This window comes from Artibeus jamaicensis, unplaced genomic scaffold, assembly GCF_021234435.1.
Source record: "Artibeus jamaicensis isolate MK-2021 breed Jamaican fruit bat unplaced genomic scaffold, CSHL_Jam_final contig_797, whole genome shotgun sequence".
Lineage (NCBI taxonomy): Eukaryota > Metazoa > Chordata > Mammalia > Chiroptera > Phyllostomidae > Artibeus > Artibeus jamaicensis.
Window position 1 is genome coordinate 10,192,785 of NW_026521977.1, and position 25,456 is coordinate 10,218,240.

The window sequence follows — 25,456 nt, forward strand, 5'->3', positions numbered from 1 at the left end:
AATCTTTTAAAAAAGAAGAAAAATTAACTTTTTTTGCTCTTAAAGTCATAAGAATTTACTGTATTATTTTTCTTAGAGAATTAAATATGTTTGCTTAAAAGACTAGTAAGGACTTATTAGAACTGTTCTGTCAAAATTAACACAATGTTGCCCTGACTGGGGTGTCTCATTGGGCATCATCCAGAAAACCACAAACTGTAAACCTTAAGGTCACAGGTTAATTGCCAGTCAGGGCACATGCCTGGGTTGTTGGCCAGGTCCCTGTTTAGGGGTGGGTGAGAGGAAATGGATTGATGGATATTTCTCTCCCTCTCTTTCTCCCTTCCTTCCCCTCTCTCTAAAAAAATAAAAATAAATTAACATGATGTTGCTTTTATTGCTCTCATACTGAATGTCCTATCTTTTTGATCTCTTAGGCCATGTTATCAGTGTCTTTTATTACATAAAGTAGAATTTATTGGTATTGTTAAAATAACAAAAATAAGGTACACGATGTAACTTTATAACCTACTTTTGAAATCATAAGTCAAAGCAGAATATTTATTTTTAAATGTATATAAAGTAACATGACTGGTATTTGACAGCTGATTTGACGTACTTACTGATAAGCCACTTCAAAAAAGACAAAGTGGACAGTATGTCTAGATAGGCAAATTTTTAACCATTAGGAAAGTTTTAAGCTTTGTTTTTTGAACTTTATTTGTTACATATTTTCATTAAATGAATTTATCAAAAAATTAAAAATAATCAGTTTGCTTTATAATGATAAATTTTGAATAAACATAGTCATAATTCTAGCAAAATAGCTGGGATTTCAGGAAGCGTTTGCACAGATTTAATGTAGTGTCAAGTTTCAGTCTGGAGCCAGTGACAGTTGTCATTACTACTCATTTGTATGTGAAACAGTGTGTTGGTTTTTTTAATGCTAGGGTTGGCTTTTAACAATTAATCATAAAGTCATTATTCTCATATCAAAGAATTTGTGTCAGCACTGTGATTTCCATTATAAGTTGAATGAGAAAGTATGAATTTAGTAATGTATAATTAAAACTCCAACATCTGTTTTAGGACTACAGAAAGGTACTTTGGAGGAAGCACATTTGAGACATTTACTTGGCAGCCATTTCAAATAGTTTATACTATTTTGTGTTTATTCTGGTGCATGTTATAAATTGGTGGTCTAGTTTCGTTTTTTTGCATGTACCAATCCAGTTCTTCCAGTACCATTTATTTGAAGAGACTGTCTTTACTCCATTGTATGCTCTTGCCCCCTTTGTCAAATATAATTGACCATAGAGACGTGGGTTTATTTCTGGGCTCTCTGCTCTGTTCCATTGATCTTTGTGTCTGTTTTTATGCCACTACCAGACTGTTTTGATTACAGTGCATAGTTTGATATCAGTATTCTGAACCCTCCTACTTTGTTGTTCTTCCTCTAGATCATTAAGGCTCTTTACAAAGGTATAACCTAAGAGTTTGCATTATCTTGCTATCTGCCTTTTAAGCATCCATGGAATTAAGTCTAGTCCATTGTGTTAAATGCATTAGGTGGAACATTAGACACTGTAATTTATGGCAGTTATTCTAAGGCAACGAATTCTGGATGATCTTTTTTCTCTAATGAAATTTGCATTTAAGCTCGTGCTAGAAAGTTTTGAGTCATCTTTAAAGTACAGTAGTATGATTTATAATATCTTCTAAGTCATGTAGGAAGTACCCCTAACTTTGGTACTTCCACTGGGATTTCTAAGCTGAAAACTTCAAATTACATAATTAAACAAGGAGCAGGTATGCTTTATAAAATATATTCAATGGTTTTCAGACATTTCTACTTTGGCTGAAATAATGGACAAGTGATAAATAACTATTATAAAGCCACAGTTTCACATACCAGCATTTTAAAATTAAAGTGTATTGCATAGAATCCTCTGTCTTTGAAAGATTTTTTTTACATAAGGCATAAATAATACAAAAATCTAGAATAACCCAATTCTAAGCTATAGCTTACATTTTTTTCTCTTTTGAAAAGTATTTTCAACAAGGAAGAACAGTGAAGAATATACCCTGTAGACTGGACACAGATGTTTAATGTGGTCTTTGTGTATTGCAGAGAAATATATCCTTTCTTCTACTATGCCCACTAACTATTCCATGGCTTAATATAGATGTGTTTTCTGTGTACAGTTGTTCATGAACTTTGCCTTTATTTTGGAAGATATTTTTTGATAATGTAATTTTAGAAGCCCAATCATTTATGTTATTATTCTTTAATAAACTGTCACTTATAGATTCAGGCTTGCCTTTAATTTTACATTTTCATTTTTATTGAATGGAATTTCTATTTGATAAAATTGTTAAGTTAAATAGAAACAGATTAATCTCTACAAGATGTTAATATTTATACCTGTGAGTATTTGTTCTCATTTTTCACATTTCACTCTATCGATGGAGCTATTCTTCATGGCTTTTTATTTCTGGCAGCCGAATAGAAGAGTAAGCATTTCTTATTCTTGTTCATTTAAGCCAGATTGACTCATTTGGTGTTGCAGTTTTCTATCTCTGTTTCCAGCTTGACCTCCTAGAAATATATAGACAAGATCCTGGAATTATATGATACTAATAGCCAGAGAGGATTCTTTGTTCACCATTGTTTTGGACCATAAGACACACCTAGGTTTTAGAGGAGGAAAATAGGAAAAAAAATTGAAGCAAAAAATGTGGTAAAATATTTAATAACATAAATAACATAATATTTCATGAATATAAATGTAAACGGAACTCAACAGCAGCATTAACAACCATTATTCCTCCCAACTTTAGAGGGGGAAATGTGCGTCCTATAGTCCAAAAAATATGGTATGTTATTTTCTGTCATGAGGACCGTCAACAGAATTACATCTTAAGTGAACTTTATGTTTCATAGTCACTGATGATATAAATTCGAATTGCCTAAACTCTCTTGTAACTTTTCTATCTCGGTTTGCTTCAGAAGTGACCAAAGATTTTCTTTGCTCAGATATTCTTGGATTTGTCATTAAAACTTAGGAATTAACTTTCCCCATCCCATCTTCCCCTGCACAGGTGTATTTGTGCAGTGCGTATGCATGCACATACCTATAATCATAATGATGGGGTGTCCTTTGTTCATACTTAATGCTCTTTACTCTTGGTAAGTAGGATTTTATAGCCTGTGTCACTCAGCAAACATGGCTTGTGATTTGGTTTATCAACAGTCCACAAACTAACCATGAAGCTGCCATAAGTCACATTTCAAATTAGTGGATGTTGAAATGTTTTTGCTGTTTTTAGTTTGGTTGATAGTGAAGCCAGGCATTTCAGCCAACTGTTAGGAAGATAGTTGGTCTTTCCTGATCTGTTTTCTTGCCTTAAATGATATTATAATAATTATATAAGTAGTTTAGTAAGTTAGGTAAACTGAAGTAATCTTAGAGTCAGAAAGAGTATAGGAGATTAATTAATAACACAAATTTTTATTTGTACAGGTATATTTTTGTATTTCATCTCTTTGACAAGAAATATGCTTGGGACCTGAATTTAAAGTTTTTTAAAACTTACGTTTTCCTCTTTTATATATATATTACTGTGAAAATTTTAAGCTATATAAAATTGAACTTGGCCCTGGCCATGTGACTCAGTTGTTTGGAGCATCATCTCATAAACTGAAAGGTTGTGGGTTCAAAACTGGTCAGGTTACATGCCCAAGATGCAAGTTTGGTCCCTAGTCAGGGTGCATACGAGAGGCAACCAATCATGTTTCTCTCTCACATCGATGTTTCTTCCCCTTTCTCCCTCCCTTCACCTCTCTCTAAAATCCATTAGCATGTCCTTAGCTGAGGATTTAAAAAATTAAAAATTGTACTTTTAGTATGTGTTGTTTTGTTTACTTAAAATGTTTTCTGAAATGAACTCGTGTCCAGTGTTTCATGATAGAAAACATAGAAATATAAGACATACCACATCTGCTGTGTATAATGTGCACTTCTTTGCCCACATTTTTGAGGGAAAAATAAGGATGCACATTACACATGGGTATAATGGCCACCTAACATGGGTATAATAATCGTGTATTTAACCCACACAAAACACATGGATGTGCATTATACACAGCAAAATACCATGCTCGCCTACTCTACGTCCTGCCATTTTTTTCTTGCATTTCTCATTTCTCTGTTGTTCTATTAGAGAAAAAGATACCTTTTCACTGTTGCATTTCTTGTATCTAAAGAAGTTTCTGACAGAGTTTCTTCTTCTAGTTTCCAATCTGTTATTAGCCTCTTCTCATTTCCTCTGTTCTTCCCTGTTTCTGGGGAAATAGTAGAATTTAAGTCTGTTCTCTTGAAAGTTAGATGTGGCCCCATGGCTTTTCTCACCCCCTGAGCAATTATAGTAAGCAATGCCTCTTCTCAGCCTGTAATACCAGAAATAAGTCTTTTGTTTGTTTGTTTGAAATGGTAATTTGGGGGTTGTTGACTCAGGATAATCTAACTTGTCTTGACAGATACTTAATTCTTTATCATTTCTGTTATTTCATTATTTTTTGGTGTGATTTGATGAATAGACATTCTTAATTTTTAATGTATCAAATTTATCCAACTCCCATTATGGTTTGAGTTTTTGTATCTTAATTAATAAATCACTCAGTAAGTGCCTTTATATATTTATTAGACTTCTTCATCTTCCATACCTTTTAACCTCCTTCATAGTTTTAAATGTTTTAGCTTTCTGGGCGGCACCCTGGATAATTTTTTCAGTTCAGTCCACCAATTTACTAACTCTTTCTAAAGTTATTTCTTTTTTTAAAATATATCTTATTGATTATGCCATTACAGTTGTCTATTTCCCCCCTTCATTCCCCTCCACCCTGCACACCCCCTCCCCCACCATTCCCCCTTTAGTTTATGACCACGTGTCTCAAGTTCTTTAGATTCTATATTTCCCCTACTATTCTTGCCACCCCCATCTATTTTCTACCTACCGTCTATGCTACTTATTTTCCTTACTTTCTCCCCCCTTCTCCTTCTCCCACTCCCCTGTTGCTAACTCTCCATGTGATCTTCATTTCTATGGTTCTGCTCCTGATCTAGCTGTCCTTTTAGTTTGCCTTTGTTTTAGATGTGGTTCTTAATAATTGTGAGTTTGCTGTCCTTTCACTGTTCATCTTTTTTATCTTCTTTTTCTTAGATAAGTCCCTTTAACATTTCATATAATAAGGGCTTGGTGATGATGAACTCCTTGAATTTGATCTTATCTGAGAAGCACTTTATCTGTCCTTCCATTCTAAATGGAAGCTTTGCTGGATAGAGCAATCTTGGTTGTAGGTCTTCAGATTTCATGACTTGGAATACTTCTTTCCAGCCCCTTCTTGCCTGTAAGGTCTCTTTTGAGAAATCTGCTGACAGTCTGATGGGGACTCCTTTGTAGGTGACTGTCCCCTTATCTCTTGCTGCTTCTAGGATTCTCTCCTTATCTTTAATCTTGAGTGATGTAATTATGATGTGCCTTGGTGTATTTCTTCTTGGGTCCAACTTCTTTGGGACTCTCTGAGCTTCCTGGATTTCCTGGAAGTCTATTTCCTTTGCCAGATTGGGGAAATTATCTTTTATTATTTGTTCAAATAAGCTTTCTACTTGTGGCTGTTCCTCTTCCCCTTCCAGTACCCCTATAATTCAGATGTTGGAACATTTAAAGATGTCCTGGGGGTTTCTAAGCCTCTCCTCATTTTTTTGAATTCTTGTTTCTTCATATTTTTCTGTTTGGTCATTTTTTTCTTCCTTCTGGTCCACTCTCTTGATTTGAGTCCCAGTTTACTTCCCATTACTATTGGTTTCCTGTGCATTTCCATTCATTTCAATTAGTTTAGCCTTCATATGTTCCTCTAATTTTTGACTAAAATCAACCAGTTGTGTGAGCATCCTGATGAGCAGTGTTTTGAACTGTGCATCTGAAAGTTTGGCTATTTCTTGGTCACTTAGAATTATGGGCTCTGGGACTTTGAATTCTTCTTGAGCCATGTTTGGTCTGTTCATGCGCCCATTAAGTATGAGGAGTGGAGCCTTAGGTGTTCACCAGGGTGGGGTGACCCAGTTGCTGGGTTGTGATGCTGTATGTGGGGGCGGGGCCAGAGTGGGGCAATAGTGGTCCCCTCTGCTGCTTACGCCTGCTGGGCCCTGCACTTGAGGTCTGTCTCGATGCTCGCTCCTTATCGCCATGAACCTGGGTCAGTCTGGTCGAGTTTTCCTGCACAATCCTGCTCTGCAGGCACTGGCTCCTCCCCTCTTACTCGTCTGGCTGAAGGGTTCTTGTTGTCGGACTTTGGTAGTTTAATTTTCTGTGTTATAGCTACGTATTTTTTTAACTAAAACTTTGTTGTCTGGGTTGTGTGAGAAGGCACAGTGTTTCCCCCTATGCCTCCATCTTGGTGGAAGTCTTTATTTCAATTTTTAAAAATTTACTTTTAGTAATTCTTTTTGGTTCTTTTAAAACTTAGTTTACCTGTGTGCTGTTATTATCTTAAAGCTTCTTTTCATTTCATGAATCATAAATATACTTCCTTTTTATCTTCACCTGAAGATATATTTTTATTAACTTTGGAGAGAGAGAGGGCGGGTGGGAGGGAGAGGAGAGGGACAACCATTGATGGGTTGCCTCCCATGCACACCCCAACCAGGCACCAAACCCACAACCTAGGTGTGTGCCCGGCCAGGGGTTGTTCCGTGGCCTTTTGGTTTGGGATGACACCCCAACTAATTTAGCCACCAAGCCAGGGCAATTTAATTTTATTTTTAGGAGTAGTTTTAATTAATGATTTTTTTAACCACTGTGGGGGTTGGGAATATTGTTTTAGAAGAACATATTCATCCCCTACCCTCATCCTTGAAACTGATTCTGTGAGTCTGGAATAAGGACCACTTGTGCATTTGGAAAGATATTAAGATGATATCCCTTTCTTCTTCTTCTTCTTTTTTTTTTTTTGATGGACTTGCAGATTGGGACAGTTTGGGGAAAGGGGTCAGTTTGTCAATCTTTAGTTGATTAAGTGAGAGTGCCATCTAGTGGAGGAAAGACTTTTAAAGTAATAAAAGTTTTTCTTGGTAGAAAATTAGCTCTTGTTCTGAGCTTTGTTCTCTACAAGTCCATGCTGCTGAAAAGTGAGAACTGTATGTTGGGAGGTATGAGAAGAGGAAAAGGAAGTAGTCATGCAGGACAGTAGCAAGCACATAATAGGTGCCTAATAAGTGATAGGTATTACCATTATTCTCATTCTTCTTGCATGAAAGATAGTGATTAAGTGAAATAATAATGAAGAAGGAGCTGCTCGGACAAATGTTTGTGTTATACATATAAAATGTATTACTTTTTTGACTATGTAATAAGTCATAGAAGTTACAGATCTTATTCCTCCCTGGTCTTTACCCTACTGCTTAGGACTTACCCTTAATCCACTAACAAAACCTGTCACCAGTTTCTAGTGTATCCTTCCTGAAATATTTTAATCTATTATAAACAGGTAGATGTATGTGTCTTCCCGCCCCTTGGCACAATCATTCATTTAACAAATATCGTGTGGCTGCTATGTGCCAGGTGCTGTCGTAGGCAAGATAAAGCATTATAAAAATAGATTACAAATCCCACCCTTGTATTTAGTGTAGGTAAACATATTCTACATATTTTTTTACAACTTGCTTTCTCCACTTTTAAACCTATAAATTTCCCTTTATTACTGCTGAAGCTGCATCCCACATTTTTTTTATTCAATTCAGAATATTACCCTAGTTATTTCTGCTTAGATGCATAAATTATTTAGAAGCGTGTTGTTTAATTTGAAATGTTTGGAAACTTTTTAGATATCTTTCTGTTACTGATTTCTGGTTTGATTTGGTTGATATCAGAGGCCATGCTGTATATATTATCATTCCATTAAATTTGTTCAGACTTATCTTATGGCTCAGCATATGGCATCTAGTTGAATGTTTCCCATTCATTTAGAATGAATGTGTATTCTGCCATTTTTGGGTGAAGCATTATATATTATCAGTTGGGTCAAGTTGGCTGATAGTACCATTTAATCTTTTAAGTCTTTATTTTTTAAGTCTTTTTTTTATTAAGTACTAAATAATGAGGCAGTTTCTACCTATAGTTCAGAAATTATTTCCCTTTTCAGTTCTATTAGGTTTTGCCTCAGGTATTTTTATGTGGTTTTTAGGTACATGTACATTGTGATTGTTATGTATTCTCCATAAAGTTTGACCTCTTTATTATTCCAAAGTATTGGGTTTTTTTACCCCAGATAATATTTTTGGCCCTTTAGTCTACTTTATCATTTTTCTAATTAATTGTGTACTAGAACTATATACTGTTTAAACATTTATAAACAAATAAATGTGTGTTACGTACATATTATATATTATATAACTAGTCAAATAAATCATCCATCAAAAGTGCTTAATGTCAGCACATTTTAAGTTGAAAGTGTCAAGTGATAGATGGGGAAAATCACTAGAAATGCTTTGCAATTCAGCTTTTCAATATCTAAGGCTATTACAAATATAACAGTAAAATATATAGAGGTTACTTTACATCCTATAAAACCTTCTGAGATCAGATAAGATCAGATACATCCTGTAAAATAAGTTCTGTACATTTTAACACCACAGCAAATAACACTGTAAATGAGAGAAATTGCTTATTGAATTACATTGTTGATACCTCTGGAGCAGTGGTTCTGCGTGGAGCGAGGGTGTTGAATTTTGCACCCAGGGGTTATTTGGTCAGCGGGAAATGTCAGCAGACGTTTTGGGTTACAGTGGGGGCAGGAGCGCAGCGCTGCTGGCCTCTGGTAGGCAAAGCTGGAGACGCTGCGAAGCATCTTACAACAGACAGCAGCCCTACAATAAAGTATCATATGGCCCAAAATGTCAGTAGTGCCAGGATTCAGAAACCCCGCTTTAGAAATGTCATTTCTATGCATTATTACTAACACAGCTTCCAACTTAGATGGTATTATAAAGGCCACCTGACCTAACTTTGGGCATCCAGGAAAATTTGTGTTAAAAGGTGGCATCATGACTGCATTGGGTCACATGGATATGCAGTTGGAGCTTCCTCGACCAGCCTGCATTTAATTTAGAAGCTGATGTTCTGCATTTGTTTTATATAACACCTGCTGGATTCCTGTGGCTACCTGAACATTTGAAACTAAGTTACCTTCATTGTTGCTCCTGTTCTGTCCCTGTCAGTTGGGATGTGTGTTTGCCAAGAGCGTATGACATTGTTTGCCTGCTCATTTATGTGAAATCAATAATATTAACATAAATGTTGAACAGGATTGTAAGAAAAATGTCAAGTAAAGTAAGTAGTCAGATTATGAAATATTAGGAGCGAGAGGATGAGAATTATAGAATTCAGGGACTTTCTCCTTGGCAAATGCCCTTAGAATTTTTTCTATTTTTTATTTAAGTTTTTTCATTTTTATTGAATTTACTGTGGTGACAAATGCTAATAAATCTTTTCCTATTTTAAATTAACCCAAACTGGGCTTTACTTACAGTTTGTTGGGTGGGGTTTATGCAAGGAAGATGGTGAAGATTCCAGTCACTGGATCTGTCCTCCAGAGTACTGGTGAACAAATTTACATTTCTATGTTTTTACTAAAAGTATACTGTTTTCCATTAACAAGTGACTAGTAATCCTAATAACATTGGATACATTGAGTAAAATTCTATCTATAGTAAATCTTGCAGAATTTAGAGTACTATTGGAAAAATTGGTATCAATTACTGATTATATTTCAGAAACATACTAAGTATTAGGGATTGGATTTTGTAGGCTTCTTTATTTGTTGGAAGTAAATGTATTTTTATCTCTAAGTCCAGATTATTGACTATTTGTTACTAGACTTTCTGGAGATTAACTGTTCATTTTATCTGTGCTTCTCCCTTGACTCACTCTTTTATTTATTTATTTATTTACTTACTTACTTATTTATTTGTGATTTTTGGAGAGAGAGAAGAAGAGGGAGAGAGAGAGAAACATTGGTTTGTCATTCCACTTATTTATGCATTCATTGGTTGCTTCTTATATGTGCTCTGACTGGGGATTGAACCTGCAACCTTGGCGTATCAGGATGACTCTCTAGCCAACTGAGCTACCTGCCACTCTTTTAAATAGTTAATTCTACCTAAGGGTGTATGGGTAACTCAGTTACTTGAACTGAAAAAAAAAATTGACAATAGAAGCACCTTATTCTGAAGATATCAAAAGTTTTATTTATCATTAATTTATTCCAAGAAGATATGAGCAGGCACATAAGCCAATGAATAATGTTAATGTTCTAGTTCCAGATTTAATCAACATGTTCCTTTTTTAGTAATTAGTTTTTGAAGTGTAAAATGCAAATTTTAATTTTAAAAAGGAAATGTCGGTTTGGAAAGAAGAGTGCCCCTTGAGCATCATGGGAGAATCCTGGGTGTAATTCTCTTCCAGATGGCACCCCTACAGGTGAAGCAGCAGCCTGTGAAATTACAGTCTGAATTACACTGCAGATGAGCAGGGCATTTGGAGCAAAGCCTTCTGATATCAGTAATGAATGACTTGGTTCAGAACCAAGGACAATTCCCAGGAAATGAGAGGCTCTACTATCACGGAGGGAGCCTATAGTAAAGTGAAGGTTAGCAAAGTGGAAAGTTGAGAGAAAGGACGATAACCATTAGCAGTACATACATAAATCTTTTCATCTGCTAATATTTTTAACTGGGCATATTAGTTTACCTTAAAAATGTATATTGGTTCTACACATATTCTGGTACAACAATTGATTTTTCTAAACTGATAATTTTCACATAGATGGCGGGTAATAGTTGCCAACTAAGCTATCACTCTGAACTATTATGAATCATATACCTATTGTAAATTCTAATCTTGTTTACTATGCTGTATGAGAAATTTTTATTTCAGAACATTTGAGTACTTATTTGTAGCTGTAGTGTAATGTAGTACAAATACCAAATCTTATTTTCAGTCAAGTAAAGCAGTTTAAGAAGCAACATAAAATAATGATTCAGATCTTGATCTGCGTTGTTAGACCAAGGTTCACATCTTGGCTCACTCAGCTATTTCCATGATTATGAGCTGTTCTTTTAAGTCCCTTTATTTTAAGTTAAGTCCCTTTAAGTTAACATTCCTAGGTCTTATTTTCTTATCAGTTAAATGGAAATAACAATAATGTGCTTTAGGGAAGAATTAAATAAGATAACCCATAATTAGGCACTTAACACAATGAACTTTAACAATTATCACCACTATTATTATTTTAAAATTTTAGGAGACAAAAGAGCCTTCTAATGGAGAATATTATTTTTTATTATAAACCAGTGAAGAGTGAAAAAATAAAAATGGGAAAAGGCAGAAGAAGAAAGACTTGTAATGACTTCTGCCAAATTAGAGTCATGTAACGTGTGTGTGTTAACTCCGTGCCAGTCACTGTGCCCAGTCCTTTACACGTGTCGGCAAAAGCATTTGGTCACTTGTTTTCAGAAATTCTCTGCATTACGTTGGCTTTACTCTAAAACATGAGAAGACATGGCCTTTAGGAAAAGGTATTTTTGCTGCCGGGATGATGATGATTTCTTTTGTTTGTTTGTACTCTATCTCACGAATGAATTTGGCAGCAGTGGGAATTGAATCTTAAGGCCACTGTTTTGTAAGGGCTGCTAAAAATTGTCCAGTTACTTTTCCAGCAACATGACGTAAATAAAATAAGATACTTAACCTCTTTAGCACTGATTTATCTAATGTGAAAATTAGGTTTTAATAATTAGAACCTTAGAAAGTATTTCTAATACTGTCCTACTTATCAAGATTCTTATCTTACCTACTGTAATCATTAAGGGGTGTTTGGGAAAATGCTTACTGGGGTTTATTATTTTAAATGAAAGCAGACATAGGGGAAAGTCTTATGAGTAAATACCAAAGTTCAGAGTATTAAGTAAAACTGAGTTTTTGGAGTTGGGAGTGAGAAATCTGTGTGATTTTTTTTTTAAGAAGAATCTTAAAGTTAGAATTGGCATTAATTTATCCAATTTGATCAAATTATTTTGATTCGGTTTTTACATTTTATTGATTCTAAAGAAATTTTGAGCAGATGTGTATGTAGATACATGTATGTTTTTAAGTCTGTATTTTGGTTTGCACATGCATACACATAGTCTTGGCTAATGTGAAAAAAGAAATGACACAAGAAAATGCATCCTGATAGATTCCTGGAAAAAAAAGAATTTTAGTGCTTATTCATGGACTGTAATATATGAATATTCACTAAATAAATGTTACTTGATTCTGGACAGCCTGGTAAGCCTTTATTCTCTAATTTATTAAACATAGTTTTAAAATTCTGATTATCCTGTACAAATATGCTTTTTAAGTAGCTCTTAATTTTTTTCTGCTAAACTAAGATGTATTGTTACAAACCTTTTACGTATGTATATGAACATACTTAATCCTCACAACTGTATGAAAGAATATGATTGTTATTGTCACTTTACAGATGAAGAAACTAAAGCACCATGAAGTTAAGTTACCAAAGGTCACAAGGAAAGGGGGGCTCATCTGGGATTTAAATCCAGGAGTCTACCCTCTCAACTACCATACCGTTGGGGTGACCATAATACCACTTTAAAATACAGTATAATTAACCTCTGATGAGCGGCTAAGTGTAACTCGATCATTATAACTTGATCGCAATAAAGGAGCATGTTGCTAGAAGAAAGGACTTTCACCTATTGATCAAAGACATTTTTCGTTTGTAGTACATTAAAGTAACATGACGTTTGAGTATATGGGAGCAAATACTTAGATTTAGCTAACTACTTTGAAAGAATAATAGTACTAGAAACAGTTTTGACACAATGCCAAATCAGTTACAGTGTTTATACCCCCTTCCAAAAAAACCTAGAATATAACGAATACTTAATTTGTACCAAAATGTGAATTTATTTTATTCTGATGTTTTAACAGTCAACACTCTTGGAAATATAGGAACCGGTTTTTCTTCAACCTATTTACGTGTTTTACCGAGTGATGGTTTTCCATAGGGTAAATAGATGCTGCCTTTTTTTAATAATTCCTTGATGACCCGTGCACTGACCAACAGTGCCTGCGTAGTTACGGATGATCAAGACAAATTCACACGGACTATGGAATCCTGTGGAGAAAAGGGGCAGGACACTCTCTCTAGGGGAGAGTGCTGCGTACCTTTTCCCTAGACAGGCTTTTACTGGTTTTTTGTGCAGGCACTCAGATACAACTTATTAATCATGGGTAGGCAGTAGACAGTAGACAGTATTCAAAGAACCATTAGGGCTTCTTCTTAAATCAAAGTCTATCAACTAAAAAGCTATAAAACTGTGGGAAAATAAAAACATTGAACTAAAAACATTCTTAGCAGAGCAAATCTCACAGGATTGTTAGAATTCTTTATCTTGCCAGATTATCTGGACCCTGCGCTAGCTGGTGAAAGGTTGCACCTTCTTCCTTGTCACAGGTATTTGGGCTTAAGTGGATTAGAGTCAGGAAGCACTTCTCCCAGAGGACATGGGGATTGGGGTATGTTAGAATAGCGGGGTGGGAGGCGGGAGCTTTCATTCCCTCTTTGTCACAGCCCCTCCTCCCCAGTCCTTCCATGATGGCCTCTCAAGTGATCTAGTCTGGCTTAGATTGCACCCCCCCCCCCAAGGGGTCTTACTCATGATCGATCTTCAATCAGGCTTTGGGGGCAGGGGGATGAAGCAGGGGCAGCATTTGCTGCCAGAGACAAGCCTTGTCTCCTCAGTGGCTCGAGTTCCGGAGGTCTCACACTCAGCCTTAAATGGTTGCAATTCCTGAAACTAGGCAGAGCAGTTCCCAACACCTTGACATAAATGATAATTCACTATAATCAACAGATGAATGCTTATATAATAGCATTTGTGTGCATAGATCAAGTTATGTCAGATTGATAAGATTTCTTATTTGAATCCCAGCAATCTCTTGTTCTTCGAATACACAGATAGTATTAATGGGGAATTAACTCTTAAGAGTTAGATGTATCACTAAAGTACTCTATCCACAAAAAGACTTTCCACCAAATCTTTAGTAAACACATTAAGAGCTTTGTTGCAAAATCTTTCTTTTGTAGTCAGTTATTTTCTTATCAGTGAATTTGGGTGTTGGGGGTAAATGCCAACGTAGAGTTGCTAGTGGCAATTTAATTAGCTTCCTTCATAAGTGATTCAAGCATGAGAGCTGTATTTTCTATAATTTAAATTTGCTGTTAATCTCTTGGGAAGATTATCCCTTTGGTTTTGCAGGTTTTTCTTGTTCTAGAAAAACCTTTATAAATTTTATTTTTGTTTGTTGTGGTTAGATAATTGTACTTATCCTATCAAAGAGTTATTTGTTCATAAAACATGAATAACATGAATGAGAACAGTTTTGAGTTAGAATGTTAACATTTGGGTGAAATTATACTAATTCACCTTAAGCAGTGATAAGGTATATTATGCTCTAAGTACTACGCTGAGCACTTGACTTTCCCTGCTTCTCAGGGCTGTTGGTGGGTGGGCTCCTGGAAGGAGAAAGACTGACTGAAACCGGCATCGATCTCTCATATGAATATTTGGTCGTTTATTTAATAAACTGTGTAGCATGCTGGTAGAATGCACTGTGTTTGTGACACCATTAATGACAAATTATTTTTCCATTTGTGCTGTGATTATCCTTTCTTGGTGGGCGATTCATTATTGTTCTCCAAAATTGAGTATACTGGGGCAGTGCTTCATGAACTGTACTTCAAACGACACTATTGTACAAGGCGTTGATAGATGTTCAATAGAAAAAAAAAGGGTCTCTAGTCAAAGGGTGGGTAATGCTTGGTTAAAATATGTTCAGTCCTCATTACCATAACACTTCTCAAAACTATTAATGTGCTGGTGTGCGTTATGAATGTCTGAGATGAGGATGTAGCATCTGGTCTTTTTCGAACCTCTTTGATTAAAGAGCCCCTCCCCTCTTTCTTTAACCAAAGAAAAAGTCACTGTGCAGGACGTATTTTGGGAAAGGGTGTTCCTGACCAGGATATTTCAACTTTAGCCCTGTACCATTCGGGACCAGATGCTTTGTTGTGGGGGCTATTCTGTGCGTTGCAGGACGTTTATCAGCATCCTTGGCTCTTCCTACTAGGTGGCAGTAGTATCCCTCCACCCCAGCCCTGAGTTATACAATCAAAATGTCTCCAGACATTGCCAGAAGTCCCCTATGGGGCAAAATCTACTTGAGAAACACTCCTCTAGATTAATTTCACAGTATTCCAGAGAGTTACAGGTTTTGTTAACAATTTCCATCTGAAATTTTTGTTGAGGAAGGAATAATAGTCTAGGAAGTGGAAGCACAGATAAAGAAGGTTCAGTACATTCTACAGTAATAAATTTTCTAGATTCACTTTATGCCCTGGCCTGATTTTCTAATAATTACCATGTGCAGAGCTTACTGCAAAAAATAATTTCAAACTTTGCAGAATATTTTATGGCAGAGACAAAAATAAGTCTTTTATTAAAAGAGCAGCCAGATACTTAAGTTGATCTGCATGTGAGGATATTGTACATTTCTAAAATCCTTCTTTTCTCTTTTCTGCAGGGCTATTTTCTGCTTTTTGAGTCTATGTTAGATTCCGTTCTTTATGCAAAGAACAAATACTTGGCAAAAGGAGGATCGGGTGAGTATAAAATTTTAGTTTTAATAACCTATTTTTGTCTGGCAGAACCAAATGAACCTTTGGGTTTCAAATAAACTATGCATGACTGAGAAAGTTCCCAATAGAGATGAAAGATGTTTTCAGTAGATGAAGCTCTAAGACATCCATTTAATATACTGTTGGTAGTAGAACATTATATAAGATATTCAGGACTCAAAGTTAATGGTATTCTCAGGAACACTTTTGTATAAAAACAGTAAGGACTACATTTGGAAGCTCTTTGATATTTAAATCAAAATGTAACAGAAAATTTCTTATTTTCAGTTCTTGTGACATTTTGTTTTCTTTTTTCCAAGAGTATTTCATGCTAGGTTGGAGATTATTCATTTTAGTGGCAAATTTTCCATGACTTCACTAAATATGTAAACCTGATTTCTGCGTGATTTAATGAGAACTTTAAATAGTGACTGGTTTCTACTAAGTTGTTAAAACACAACATATCCAGTCAGTATTTTTAATTGGATCCTAATAACTTAGAAGGCTTTCTTTTTATGTTCCTGGTGAACTTCTAATTATGTTAACTCTGTACACTCACAGTGAGATTGTGTGTTTACAGGCCTTCTGACATGGACAGTTAGTTATATACAAACAAAATGTTCTCTTTCAAGGCAGGGACTGTGTTTTTCTTTGTTTCTTCAACGATCTCCATTGCTCCTGCAGCATAGATAGAGCATCATGTATGTTTATTGCATTGAATCATTAAAACTGGATCGAATAGCATCTGTCTCTCTTCATTCATCTCTCCATGTGCCTTCCCTTTCACAGAGATTCTGAATCAGTAAATGGTATCCATGGTCAGAGTACAATTGGTAAAAGTGTTACATAAAAATGGATGAAAAGGAGACATTTTGAACTAGTGACATAAAGCACCGGACCATACTTATGCCTTCTGCCAATCTATCGTCTATGAAATTACTTTGGTAGTTATGGCATAATAGAAATCAATAAGGGCAAAACATGAAACGCAGGGAAAATTTTGCACAGTAGGGTTCTTTTTATAATAGCATTTAATGGATTGCCTTTCTTTTTCAAAGTACTCTCATTTTATTACTATATTTTCTGCAAACATTTAAAGATGTGTTCCTAATCTCTGACATGAGCATGACTAAAATTTTTTGATATGTTTTACCCCGCAACTGTTGGCTCTTTCTGTAAATGCAGTGGCTTTTTTAAAAAACAAGAACTACAATTTAATGATTAAAAATCATTTAATGTCTACTATTTGTTGATTGTCTATACAAGTTGCCAAATAATATACTCTACCTTTACTTATGTTATTACATCCTTACAACAGCCCTTTAAAATTTTGGAAACAAGTGTGGCCTGGATGACACATATTAAGTGGTCAGGCCTTTTTAAAAAGTCTCAGATCTGCTGGATCTTTTCTTTTTTTTAATTTTATTTATTTATTTGTAGAGAGAGGGGTAAGGGAGGACAAAGGGGGAGAGAAACATGAGTCTGTGGTTGCTTTTTACACGCCCTACATGCCTGGCCTGCAACCCAGGCATGTGCCTCGACTGGGCATCGAACCAGCAGCCCTTTGGTTTGCAGGCTGGTGCTCAGTCCACTAAGCCACACCAGCCAGGGCTGCTGGATCTTTTTTTTTTTCACTACTCCTTACTATTTCCCTACTAAAAGTATATTTTGTTGAATCTGGTTTTTGTCTTGAAATTGTTCTAGGGAAGATTCCAAAAATTGTTTCCGTACCTCCCTCGGCGGTGGTATTCATTGCTCTTATTGAAGGAGTGACAGCCACTTAATACATTTAAATTGAATTCCTGATGGAATTCATTAAGAATTTAGAGCTTGCAAATAATGAGGTTATAGTTGAATTAGTGGCCTAAAGTGGCGGCCCATAAGTCTAGCTCTTTCCATATTTTTATATACCTAATATTAGCACTGAAATAATCTCAAGGTATGTTGAAGAGAGGTCAGCATTTAACAGCCTAAGCAGTGCTGTTGAATGTTATTTGTTAACAGGATCAAAAGAAAAGGAAGTCAGAAATGAGTAACATGAAGGAGTTTAGTCCATTTGGTGTATTTGAGTGTGCCTTGATAAATGTCACCAGTCATCTAGATGCTTGTTTTTTTATTGCAAAGTAAAGTTTTATGTTTTTCTGAAGGAAAGATTTACTAAGCAATTAGCAGTGTAAAGATTTTAGAAAGAATAATTGAATTATAAGAGAGGGAAAATATTGAAGACCATAAAAGCATGAAGGGACCACAATTTACTTTTACATTCAGGTTCAATTTATGTCTCGTTATATACATAAAATAGCATGGAGTTAAACCTTTATAAAGTCATCCAATAACTTGATGATTCTTGTTATCACCAAGAAATTCCACAGTACTTTACAGGTACTTATGTAGTACTAATACTACTAATAGAAATAATTTTGTGAAGTTAAATTGGGCTTACTAAGACTGCTTACACTAATTTCAGCTAAGATGTACTAATGCTAACTGTATGTTAGGAATTGCAGTATTTTACATTCTACCAATGAAGAGATGAAGAGGAAAACTGAGAAAATGTCTGGTTGTAACCAGTGTGTATTTTTAGAACTAGAATTAAGTCAGAAACATAGGATGACAACATAGAATGCAAAGGGTTCATACCCTAATAATGTCAAATACTGCCAGAAAAATTGGAAAGGAAGTGCAGAGGTGAATGAGAGGAAGTATATGCATTTCAGTTGCTTTATTTTTAACAGCAGGAATTTAAAGAGTATCATTTAAAGCTGATGAATGACATTATAGAATGATAAGCACATTTAGCACTGCAAAGGTAATATTGAAATTATACTATTGATTGAAATTGAATGGGGAGGCTTGCAGTAATACATTTTACCTAAATGTTGAGTGTCGTGGTGATGACATGACCATGTATGTATCAGATCACATAGAATTATACACCAAACAGGGCAAAAAGAGTGAGTTTTACTGCATGTAAATTATACCGCAATAAAAGTGAGTCACTTTTTTAAGAAGTGACTTTAGAAAAAAAGTAAAGTGACATTTCCCACTTCTCAGATCAAATACATTATGACATGATTTGATTTCTCACTTCTCTGAAAAAGATACTGAACCTGTGTGGTAACTGTATGTCCATTTCTGTATTTGTTGTTCGTATCATCAGTGCATCTCTCTTTTTAATTAAAAAATGGGTGATTGAACAGAGGGAAGTGGAGGGTAAAACAAGGAAATAGTCTAATTTCATCATTACTCATGACTGGAGATAAGTAAAGAGTGTTGAAAATAGAGAACTAAAGATATTCTTCTCTAAGGTTATAATTATAAACTTAGCTATTAGAATAAATAATACGTAGGAAAAAAGCAGGAAGATCATGTAGTGAGCTACTTAAAAACAAAACAAAAACTATAGATACAGAAAAGTTAACACCACATGGTGTAGTTGTAAACAAAAACTATTTCTCATATCAATAAATGTAAATGAACTAAATTCACCTATTCAAAGAACAGGAATTTCAGATTGTACCACAAAAGAAAATCCAGTTCTCTGCACTTTATAAGAGGCACATCTAAACCAAAGTTATTCAAAAAAGTTAAAAGGATGAAAAAATATTCAGACAAATAAAAAGTGAAAACAGCACTCGTGATATTAATATGAAACAAGGAATTTGAGGCAGAATATTATGAAATTTATATGAAACTTCAGTTGAATCAACTGAAAATTATTATAAGTAATAAAAGAATTTAGTATATTATAGAGATACAAAGTTAAAAATAAGCAAGACTTTGGTGAAGACAACTTCATTACTGAAGGGTCCACAAAGAAGATTTAAATAAATGAAGAAACATACCATGTTCTTGGATAGAGAGAATTAATACCATAAAGATGTCCGTTTTCCCAAAATTAATTTAACAAATGAGATACAATCCACAGATACTGACAGTTGTTGAAGATAGATAAGTACATGAGAGTTAATTATGTTCTTTCCTGTTTTTGTATCTATGTGAAAAATTTTATAGAAGAAGTTTTCTAAAATGACAATATAATTGTAACCAACAGGTTTTTTAAAAATTTGATTAAAAAAAAACACTTCATAGGAATGGCAAAGAAAACTCAAAGGCAGGAGGGTGGTAGAGTGGGAATGGGAAAACTGGAAGAATAGCGCTACCAAATATTACAACACATGTGAAGCTCCAGTAATTAAAATAATATACTCTTGGCTCTTCAATAGACAGATGAGTTGAACAGAACAGAAAATCCTGACATAGACCCAATAGTACATACTTTATATATTAATTAAGGAAATGACTTACTGTAGCTCATTGTGTTGAGATAATTGGGTAGCCATCTGTGTAAAATAAAAATGGTAATGTTTAAGTTTAGTCCACACTATTAAATGAGTCAAAGCTAAATTTTTAAAAAAGCAGTAAAAATAATAGCAGGAAACATAGGTTTATTTCTTTATAAACTTGGGTGAAGGGGCATTTCTGTGTAAGAACTTAGAACTCATACATTAGAAGATAGATTGATAAATTTTCATTATATCTAAATAAAACTATAAATGGCAGGATATACCATATACAAAGTCACAAGGGAAGCTACAGATTGAAAAGAAATATTTCAGTTATCACCAACAAAAAGCTAATTACCTTAACAGAGAAATAGATGCTACAAATAAATGTATCACAAACCCAATAGAAAATTATGTCAGCTCACAGAAAAGGAAATAGATGACTCTTTTTTTCTTTTTACTGATTATGCCATAACAGTTGTCCCATTTTCCTCCCTTCATTCCCCTCCACCCTGCCCACCCATTCCCCCACCATTCCCCCCTTTAGTTTATGTCCATGTGTCACAAGTTCTTTAGATTCTATATTTCCCATACTATTCTTACCCCCCCCCCCATCTATTTTCTACCTACCATCTGTGCTACTTATCCTCGGTACCTTTCCCCCCTTCCCCTCCTCCCACTCCCCTGTTGCTAACCCTCCATGTGATCATTTCTATGGTTCCGCTCCTGATCTAGCTGTCCTCTTAGTTTGCTTTTGTTTTAGGTGTGGTTGTTAATAACTGTGAGTTTGCTGTCCTTTCACTGTTCATAGTTTTTATCTTTTTCTTAGGTAAGTCCCTTTAACATTTCATATAATAAGGGCTTGCTGATGATGAACTTGTTGAACTTGACCTTATCTGAGAAGTACTTTATCTGTCCTTCCATTCTAAATGATAACTTTGCTGGAGAGAGCAATCTTGGTTGTAGGTCTTCAGTTTTCATGACTTGGAATACCTCTTTCCAGCCCCTTCTTGCCTGTAAGGTCTCTTTTGAGAAATCCACTGACAGTCTGATGGGAACTCCTTTGTAGGTGGACTGTCCCCTTATCTCTTGCTGCTTCTAGGATTCTCTCCTTCATTTTAATCTTGGGTGATGTAATTATGATGTGCCTTGGTGTGTTCCTTCTTGGGTCCACCTTCTTTGGGACTCTCTGAGCTTCCTGGATTTCCTGGAAGTCTATTGCCTCTGCCAGATTGGGGAAGTTCTCCTTTATTATTTGTTCAAATAAGTTTTCCACTTGTTGCTCTTCCTCTTCCACTTCCAGTACCCCTATAATTCGGGTGTTGGAACGTTTAAAGATGTCCTAGAGGTTCTTAAGCCTCTCCTCATTTTTTTTGAATTCTTGTTTCTTCATTCTTTTCTGTTTGGTCGTTTTTTCTTCCTTCTGGGCCACTCCCTTGATTTGAGTCTCAGTTTCCTTTCCATCACTATTGGTTTCCTGTGCATTTCCCTTCATTTCAATTAGTTTAGCCTTCATATGTTCCTCTAATTTGTGACTAAAATCAGCCAGTCTTGTGAGCATCCTGATCACCCGTGTTTTTTAACTGTGCATCTGATAGGTTGGCTATCTCTTGATCGCTTAAAACTATTGGCTCTGGGGCTTTGATATATTCTTCCATTTGAGCCATAATTTTCTGGTCTTGCTGCACCTGTTACCTATGAGGGGCGGAGCCTTAGGTGTTCACGAGCGGGGGGGGCAACCCAGTTGCTGGGTTGTGATGCTGTATGTGGGGATGGGGTCAGAGAGGGGCAGTGGTGTTTGTTCCACTCTCTCTTGGATTTCTGTCTCCTCTGCTGTTTCCCGTAACCAGCCCCCTTGGAGCTGGCTCCCAAGTGTGTGGGCCTGTGCACCCCCCAGGACCCTGTGGGTCTCTCCAACAAACTCTCTGTGAGCCTTGGAGCCTCTCCCGGCACCTCGACCCTGGAAGTTTTTCCAGTTGGTGCTTTTAGGCTTTAATTCCTGGCACTGGGGCCCTGGTTTGCGCTGTCTTGTCTCGCTGCTCACTCCTCTACCTGGTTTATCTGCGCGCAAATGTGTGACCACAGTCAGCCAGCCGCCTTGCGCCCTCACTGGGTCCACCCGTTGCCACCCCACGCCTGGGATCCGCCAACTGCCGCTTGTACGCCTGGGTCTGTCTGGCCACGTTTTTCTGTCGGGATCCCTCTCCGCCAGCCGCTGACTTCACCCCCCTTACCAGTCTGGGTGAATGCTTTGTTGTTGTCAGAGTTCCGTACAGTTCAGTTTTCCGTGTTTTGGTTCCGCCCTTGTTACTAAAACTTTGTTGTCTTTAATCTTGGTTGTGCAAGGAGGCACCACATTTCAACCTACACCTCCATCTTGGCTGGAAGTCCGGAAATAGATGACTCTTATTTAAACAGGTGCTTAGTCTCTATCGTGCTAAGAAAGTCTCCAAGTCTAAGAAATCTCTGCCTTACTGAAGATTACACAGAATTTTCCTTTGTTTTCCTGGTGAACTTTTAGCTTTTACATTTAGGCCTGTGATTCATTTCAAGTTAATTTTTGTGAATCATGTGGGATGAGTATAGATGTTAATGTGTTTTAGCACCTTTTGGTGGCAACCAATTGGCCATATACATGTGGGTCTGTATCTGTATTCAGTTTGTTGAGTCTGTAAGTCTGCCTTTTCACCAGTACTATACTTTCTTAATTGCTGTAACATTATATAAGTACTGATATAAAGGGAGTTCATCTTTCTTTTCATTTTATAAAGTTCTCTTTATTTTCTGTTGGCATTGTTTTGTAATTTTCAATGTAGAGATCTTGCACATCTTTTGTTAAATTTATTAAGTATTTAAATTTTTTATTATGCTTATAATTGGTCATTTTGTTAAAATTATGTTTTACTGATTGTGCTATTACAGTTGTCCTGATTTCCCCCTTTGCCCCCCTTCACCCAGCATCCCCCACTGTCTCAGGCAATCCCCCCACTATTGTTCCTGTCTGTGGGTCATTCTTGTAAGTTCTTTGGCTACTCAGTTTCCTATACGTCCCCATGGCTATTCTGTAACCACCTATTTGTACTTTTTAATCCCCTCACTTCTTCACCCATTCCCGCACATCCCTCTCCCATCTGGCGACCATCAAAACCCTCTCCATCCATGATTCTGTCTCTGTTCTTCTTTTCTTAGATTGTTTTTTAGATTCAATTGTTGATAGATTTGTATTTTTTTGCCATTTTAATGTTCATACTTTTGATCTTCTTTTTCTTAAATAAATCCCCTCGACATTTCATGTAATAACAGTTTGGTGATGATGAATTCCCTTCGTTTTTTCTTGTCTGGGAAGCTGTTTATCTGTTTTTTATTCTAAATGATAGCTTTGCTGGGTAGAGCAGTGTTAACTCTAGGTGCCTACTTTTCATGCCTTTGAATATTTCTTGCCAATCCCTTCTAGTCTACAAAGTTTTCTTTTGAGAAATCAACTGATAGTCTTATGGGAACTCCCTTGTAGATAACTAATTTCTTTTCTCTTCTGCTTTTAAGATTCTCTGTTTATCTTTAACCTTTGGCATTTTAATTATGATGTGTTTTGGAGTGGGCGTCTTTGCATCTATCTTGTTTGGGACTCTCTGTGCTTCCTGGTCTTGCATGTCTATTTCCTTCACCAAATTAGGGAGGTTTTCTTTCATAATTTTTTTTTTTCAAATAGATTTCCGGTTCTTGGTCTTTTTCTTTTTCTGGCACCCCTGTGATGTGAATGTTGGTCCTCTTAAAGTTGTCCCAGAGGTTGCTTATATTATCCTCATTTTTTTAATTCTTTTTTCTTCTTGTTCTCATTGGTTCTTTTATGTTCCATATCATTGATTTGATGCTTGGCTTCATCCACTCTATTGTTGTTTCCCTGTAAATTATTCTTTATTTCAGTTAGTGTATCCCTCATTTCCGACTGGCTCTTTTTTATGCTGTTGAGGTCCTCACTAAGCTCCTTGAGTATCTTTATAACCAGTGTTTTGGTCTCTGCATCTGACAGATTGCTTATCTCCATTGCATTAAGCTCTTTTTCTGGAGTTTTGATCTGTTCTTTCATTTGGGCTGTGTATTTTTGTCTTCTTGTTTTGGCAGCCTCTGTGTGTTTGCTCCTGTGTATTATGTAGAGATGCTTGGACTCTGTGTCTTGGTAGTGTGGCCTAATGTAGTAGGTGTCCTGTAGGGTCCAGCAGCATAGCCTCCCCTATCATGCAAGGTGTGTACTTAAGGTGTGCCCTTTGTGTGGGCTGAGTACACCCTCCTCTTGTAGTAGTTGAGCCTTGGTTGCTGTTGGCAGCTCAGTGGGAGTGATTTACCTAGGCCAGCCAGCTACAAAGGTTGGCTGTGACTACTGACTACCAATTGTTGCCCTCTGTGGAGGATCAGCTGTGCAGGGGCAGGGTGGTGGTGCTTTGACATGGTTTGTAGCTATCCACTGGGTACACTGGCCCTGAGGTTCCCAAGATAATGCCAACCAAGGTTAGCCTCCACCTGTGTTTTGCCTAGGATCACCCTGCCTGAGCTATAAAGCAATCTGAGATGGCCACTACTTGTGCTGGGCTTGGTGATTCCCATGCAAAGCCAAGCTGAATCTAGTCTGGCTGTTGCTAGTGCTGGGTCTGGGACTCACTGAGGCCCACTGTTGCTTGTTTAATAGGATCTAGAAGTTTTGAAGGGAGTCAAGACCAGCCATTCTTATGGAAAAGCAGCTTGGGTGGACCTGTAAGTTGGGTGGGGCAGAGTCTCTGGGAATCTGGAAGGCAGGGCAAACAGTGTTAGCCAGGTTGATGGAATCTCAGATATGGCCCCAGCTTGCAGCTCTGTTAGGGGTGGGTTTAGGAAAGCCTTGATGTTAGACATTTATGTTTCTCCCTGTATGTCACTGGTGTCTTTTAAGCTGCTACCCTGGTGCTAGAGCTCAGTGGGAGTGAGTCTGAGTAGATGAGTTCGCGTTTAGGTTCTTAAGAGGAACTGCTTGGGCTCCAGAAGTTTCTTCTACCAATCAGTGCTCACTGGTTCTTGCAGCCAGAAGTTGTGGGGACATATCTTCTGGTCATTAGAACGCTAAACTGGGAGGCCTGGTGTGGGGCTGAGACTCCTTGCTCCCGAGATATCCCTCCTGAACAATATGTCATGGAGGGACCAGCCTGGTCAGCCTCTGCGCCTCTGTGCCTCTCCTACCAGTCTGGATGGATGTGGTTTCTTTAATTTCGTAGTCGCCAGACTTCCATTCAACTAGATTTCTGGTGGTTCTGAGTGATGGTCATTCTATATTTCAGTTGTAATTTTGATGTGGTTGTGCAAAGAGGTGAGCCATGTTTACCACCTATGCTACCATTTTGACCAGAAGTCTCAGTTGTAC

At 36.6% G+C, this 25,456-nt stretch overlaps 1 protein-coding gene across 3 annotated transcripts in view; it reads left to right on the forward strand.

Annotated features, from left to right (window-relative positions):
* The window catches only part of PRMT3 (protein arginine methyltransferase 3), a 111,243-nt gene that overhangs the window by 34,273 nt on the left and 51,514 nt on the right, over window positions 1-25,456 (forward strand). For all 3 annotated transcript variants that reach the window (XM_037162202.2, XM_037162194.2, XM_037162209.2), the window contains one exon: window positions 15,688-15,766. In XM_037162202.2, coding sequence (XP_037018097.2) covers window positions 15,688-15,766 — 79 coding nt within the window. The remainder of the gene's footprint in view (window positions 1-15,687; window positions 15,767-25,456) is intronic.